Source organism: Tachypleus tridentatus, chromosome 13 (genome assembly GCF_004210375.1).
Source record: "Tachypleus tridentatus isolate NWPU-2018 chromosome 13, ASM421037v1, whole genome shotgun sequence".
Lineage (NCBI taxonomy): Eukaryota > Metazoa > Arthropoda > Merostomata > Xiphosura > Limulidae > Tachypleus > Tachypleus tridentatus.
In genome coordinates this window covers 169447728-169454138 of record NC_134837.1, presented here as the reverse complement: position 1 = coordinate 169454138, position 6411 = coordinate 169447728, and the positions used below count along the sequence as shown (strand labels likewise).

Here is a 6411-nt window from a genome sequence, read left to right as displayed (position 1 = left end):
TTGATTTTTGTTATTACTAATAAGAACAATAACAACAAAATGTTGTGAGGTGGGCTAACGACAAGTTAGGACTTACAAAGAGCGTTCCATTCCCAGTAATGGATGGGGGCCAGTTGCTACATTTTGTTTGGTTTGGAAGTTCAAACAAAGTTACACAAAAGTTAACTGCACCAGCTGTCCCTAATCTAGCAATGAAAGACTAGGTATGTAAAAGCTTTAGTTATATGAATCATCATTTCTCAGATCACAACTTTTATTGCATTTGAAGTCACATATATTTAAATTAAGTGGCACATAGAATTATAACCTTGAGAATTATTAGAATCAAATCAACAATAAAACAATTTAATGACATAAAAAAGCATTTACCTATATAGCAATAACACTTACAACAGAAACAATATTAACATATATTAAGCTTGTGTACATACTATAATTTAGGAAACCCAGAAAAAAACAACTTCTAAAGTAAATTATAAAGCCACTTGTTTTCTTCAGTAACATAGAAAACATTCTTAATTTTGTTAATTTATATCACACACACACTACAACTGCATATGCTAGTCATAGTATAAGATACAATTCATATTTTACAATAAACAGGTTTAGAGCTCATACATTCTTATAAAACAAACACATGCCATTCAATAAAACACCCAAGTACACTGAATTATCATCCTTTACAAAAAACAATGCCACATGAGTTTGTACACAAACTCACTCTAATCATATTGGAGGTCAACTGAATTCACAAACATTTTCAAATTACACCTATACTTCTTAAAGTAGTTTTTTAACTGAAAATATTTCAAAACTTTTTTCACAAAATGTGTTGCAAATCTATTTCTTTTCTGTGTATTTTCAGACATATTTTCTTTTATAAAAATTAAAAACCTCTTTAAACTCATCTTTGACTTATTTAAATCAAGCAGTAATTGATTGAAACTCTTACATTGTCTCTTATTTTACACAATATAATGTTAAGGTTTATAGCATTGTTCATTACTTATGTAACAAAATTAAATACATAAATTAAAAACATTCTATGAGCATGTTTGCATCAAAGTTTCAAAACCCCTCAACTTTAACCTCTTGTATTCAAAGACTAAAGGAAACCTTATTGTACAGCTAAAGACCACATACTTAGTTTATTAACATTCTCTAATAGTTTCCAACAGCTTGTTTCAGGTTTTGTTTAGTTTCAAGAATATGCTAGTAGGCTAAAAGGAAAATAATTAAAAATAGCAAAATTTTCAATCTGGGAATAATTAAATAATCCCTTTCTATACCATGTTTAGGAAACTAATATTTAGATTAATAAATCATCAATATTCCTTTAACACTTGTATTATTTAACTCCCCAATACTTTACTACTGAATCATACTTTTGCAATACTATCAGTAGTTTCAAGTCAAAACTGTACTCAATAAAGCAGTAAATATTTTTTCTTGAAATAATTTGAAGCATTTATACAAAAACTTATTTTTACTACATTATTTTTAAATAACAATCTTAACAGTACATGCACATTAAAAAAATCATAACAAATAACTGCCTAGTTTTGTTTTATTTAAATTAACAGTTTTTTAATGAAAACTTTCTTTAAAAATATAAGAATTCAAAAATTTACATATATACGTGAAGCTTGAAAACCATCATGTTAATAACTTCGACCAAACAGAGTATAAAATTTTGGTTTGTTGCTACATGAAGGATATATGCATTTATCATCTGCTGAAATATCTGCAGGTTGCTTGAAAGGAATACAGAGAGCTTTAGCTCCCATTGCTGGTCCACTGGATTCTCCTAATTCATCTGCATCCTTAGCACTGTCTTTCTTAATTTTCTCTTCACAAGATTTCTCACCACAAAATGGGGAATGAATGATGCATCGATTATTTAGTTTCTCAAGGAAGTCTTCCCAGCTGTATGCAACCGTAAGATACTTGTTCAGGTCATTCAGAGCTTTCTCATACAGGTTATTTTGTATTTTTTCTAGAAGATCTTTTATACAGTAAACTGCCTCTTGCACCCTAAGTACCATTTTCTCACCAGTGTCTCGTCGTACAGCCACAAACTGTTGTTTCATAATGTCCCTGGGTCCAAGTTCCACACGGATAGGAACACCCTTGAGTTCCCAATGATTAAACTTCCATCCAGGAGAGTAATTGTCCCGATAATCACCATAAACCCTAATTCCATTTTCTGTCATTAAATTTTCAAAGGCTTTACACTTATCAATTAAGTCTATTCTATCTGCTTCAGACAGATTAACTGTTATACCACAAGGTACAATCACAACCTGAAAACAAGCAACTTTAGGTGGCAAAACAATACCAGTGTTATCTGAGTGTACCATTACCAAAGCTCCAAGTGTACGTGTACTAATACCCCAGGAGTTTTGGTAAACAAAATTCTTTTCTGATGTATCTGGATCTTCAAAAAGTATTTCAAACATTTTAGAAAAATTCTGACCTAAGTAATGGGATGTTGCTCCCTGAAGGCCTCTACCACTAGCTGAAACATATATTTCTACCGTTGTAGTAAAATCACCACCAGCAAATTTTTCCTTTTCAGTTTTTCTTCCTCTAATAACAGGAATGGCAAGAAGTTTTTCATATACTTCTGCATAAAATTCAAGAATCTGATAAACTTCCTGAATAGCTTCTTCTTGTGTAGCAAATGCTGAATGCCCCTCTTGCCATAAGAACTCACGTGTCCTAAGGAATGGCTGAGGATGCTTAAATTCCCATCTAACAACATTACACCACTGGTTCAACTGAACTGGTAGATCTCGGTGTGATTTAATCCATTTGGCATAATAAGGATACATAACGGTTTCACTTGTTGGACGTATGGCTATTGGTTCTGCAAGATCTGAGCTTCCAGATTTTGTAACCCATGCAACTTCTGGAGCAAAATCTTCAACATGAGTCTTTTCTTTCTCCAAAGCTTGAGATGACACAAACATTGGAAAGTAGCAGTTTTGAACACCAATATTTTTTATTCTTTCATCAAAAAAATTCTGTATGATTTCCCAGATACTGAATGCCCAAGGACGTAAAATGTAACACCCACTAACATCATAATATTCAATCATTTCACCTTTAGTAATAACTTGAGAATACCAATCTGCTAGATCTTTTTCTTTCTTGGCTTCCATTCCAAGTCTGGTAACCTTTTTGGGTCCAGACTGTGTAAAATGTGGTTCATCTTCTGTTACTTTTGTCACACACGTTTTACTAATGCCATCTTTACCCTCTGGTTTCTCTTTCTCTTTTTCTTTTTTTGCATTTAAATCTTTCCCAGTAAGTTGTTTATATTTTTCTTTCAAGTTTAAAAGTATCTTAACTTCTGAATCTACTTCCTCTTTAGATGCTCCATTTGATTTCAAATTTTGCACTTTTTCACCATAAGCATCAATTTCTGCTTTCAAAGCTAATGCATCCTTGCTAGCTTCTTTGTCAGATGGAAGCTTTATTGGGGTTATTTCACAATCAGTTCCAGTACCTCTTTTTGTTTCATTCTCCTTACTGGTGTTACCATTTGGTGGCTTCCATTCTCTTCCTGTGAAGGCTTTATAATCACTTTTCAGTTTCAAAAGTACCTGAATTTCTGGATCTAACATATCTTTATTAGCCTTTTCAGATTTCATTTGCCTGATTTTGTCCCCTTGAGTTTTAATTTGTTTACATAATTCCAGGACAGGATCAGAAAGGTTCTCTAGAGAATTTTCATTCACTTTTTTGTCTAATTTTACAAAAGATTTAGGCTGCTGATGCCATTCTTCGTTCTTATTTAGAGTTTCAGGCATCCATTCTTCACCAGTATGAATTTTAAATTCCATTTTCAACTTCTTTAACTCTTTAACCTCTGCATCAACAATCACTTTGTCTGCCTTTTCAGATTTTAATAAACGAATTTTGTCACCCTGAACTTTTATCTGATCATTAAGTTCCTTCAATTTGATATCATTCACACTTACATTCTTGGGAGGGAATTTCTGAATTTGTTTTTTGGTTTTTGAAACATTCTCATTTACATTTTCAATCTTGCACCTTGCTTTTTTCACTGCACTGGGCAAAATATTTGAATCCTTAGAACCATCAGGAACAGATATAAGTACAAGTGGACTTTCGCGGCTTGTATACCTCAAAGTTGTAGGGTCATATGGCTGGTCACAGATGAAGTAGCCTTTTCGCTGAATTTGAATAATTTCAGACTTTTTTAGATTTTCTAATTCAGGATCACCTAACATCATCACTTCTGTTCTGCTATTGTTTGAAATAAAACACGTAAATTCTTCATCCTTACCTAAGACTGGCTTTGTAATAAGGTGATCAAGGTAAACAAAAACACAAGTAATCAGAGGTGCCTTATCAGTGTCAGCTAACCAAGTAACCTTCAAGGTTTTCTTGTAATCTTTATTTTCTAAGTTTAATATAGCTCTTATTTCTTCAACTTGCCCTTCATTATCTTTTATGATTGACTTAATTATCATATTTCCCCAGTTAATGAATGTAACATTATCACCTTCTTTCATGGTTTCTGCATCAAATCTATCCACTAAGATACGAGGCCCAGTCCAAATAGTTTTCATTCCTATGTTTGGATTTTTTGGGTGCTTTAGAACTTGTAGTTTTTCTTCCTTTGCACCATCCACAAAGATAGAAACTTTATTACTTTTCTCAACAGCTGTAAACCGAGGAGCAACAGGATCAATAACTTTCTTATTAATAGCCCAGATTTTATTCCAGTCCATCATTACAACCGAACGAGAGGATCCTTGGGCTATAATAAACTGCTTTAGGCCCTTTACTGTCATGCCACATCTTAAAACACCTCTTACAGTAGGCATGCGTGGATCATCCCATCCATCTACAATATTGTTGTCAATGAACCATGTCAATTTTCGTTTAGATAAAACTGTATTCATCATGTTTAATCTTGAATAGTCATAAATGTAAGGTTTCCTCATTTCCAAAGCATCAAGAATCCAAAAATACTGCTCATCACGATCATGATACTCTGTTGTCCTGAGAGCGTGGGTGACATTTTCTATACTGTCAACTATAGGACATGCAAAATCGTAAGTAGGATACACATTGTACTTGCACCCACAGCGAGGATGGATTTCTTTCTTACAACGATATAAAGTCGGATCTCTCATACATCCATTGTCAGCACCCATATTTATCTTGGCCCTTACACAACATTTTTTACCATATTCACTGCCCTTCTTCATTTCTTCCCACATTTCCAAATTTTTTTGTACAGAATTATTCCTATTTTTTGACTCCTTCCTTTCCTCTCTTTCAGCTTTCATGGTGTCTCCATCAGTATCATCAACATATGCTTTCTCAGACCTGAGTAGCTCTTCACACTTCTGAAGTAGTACATGAAAATAGTCCGAAGTATAAGAGAATACATCAGGTTTAATGGACAACATTTCTACATCTTCTAGAATAACTTTTTCAAAATTTTCCTTTTCTTTGGCTGGATTTGTGTCATCAAACCTCAATATCAATTTTCCTTGAAATGCATGTTGATAGTACTGATTTAAAAGTGCTGCTTTGGCATGACCTATATGAAGATATCCACTGGCTTCTGGAGGAAAACGAACCACTACTTTTCCTTTCTCTGCTCCAGGCAAATCAACAAACTTTCCTTCATCTTTTGTATCTCTGTCCTTCTCTTTCAATAACCTATCATCTTCGTGTTCTGGATTTAACGTTGCTATATTAGTTTCAAACAACAACAATTTTGTAGCTGTAGTAAACGGTTCCAAAGAAGATATAAAATTGTACCAACGAAAAAACATTCAGTGGAGCTGTCCTTTCAAATAACATTTTTTTCCAATGGTCACTCATATATAACGTACTCCACACAGTTATGTCAGCGAGAGTAACAGAGTAACTTACAAGATATGTAACTGGTGCCACCAATATTTGATCTAAATATATAATGGATTGAGAAAACTCACTGGGATAGCACAGTCTGACAGAATATTCCACCCAATGGTCCACTTCTGTCTTTTCTAGAATGTTTGTACCATAAAGACCTTTAGTTGATGCAAGACGAGCTAAGTAACGACATATTGAAGACACCGAGCAGAAATTTACTCCGCTTTTGAGATCTAATGCAGTTACCTTTCCCCATATCACATTAAGTTTGATATCAGGCTTAACAAATTCGCCGGTCAACAGCACACACAAAGGTGGTTCTGTTGAGCTGCAAGTTATTTTGACCTCCATTTCTTAAGATATAACAAAAGTATTTTTAAACTTTCATAGTTCAAATGGAGATAAAAATGGAAAGTATGAAAAGTGCTTTTTATTCCTACTCCAAACCTTAGCAAGACAAACCACGTTGCATGTGCTTTGAAAGAAATGATGTAATGGTTCGTTTAC

General features: G+C 33.5%; 1 protein-coding gene across 1 annotated transcript; it reads right to left on the bottom strand.

Annotated features, from left to right (window-relative positions):
* Positions 1 to 235: 235 nt before the first annotated feature.
* LOC143236008 (bifunctional glutamate/proline--tRNA ligase-like) lies at positions 236 to 6411 on the bottom strand. The gene is given in 2 exon segments (XM_076474199.1): positions 236 to 5816; positions 5818 to 6411. Coding segments are annotated over 2 exon segments (4593 nt in total). The 5' UTR covers positions 6256 to 6411; the 3' UTR covers positions 236 to 1661.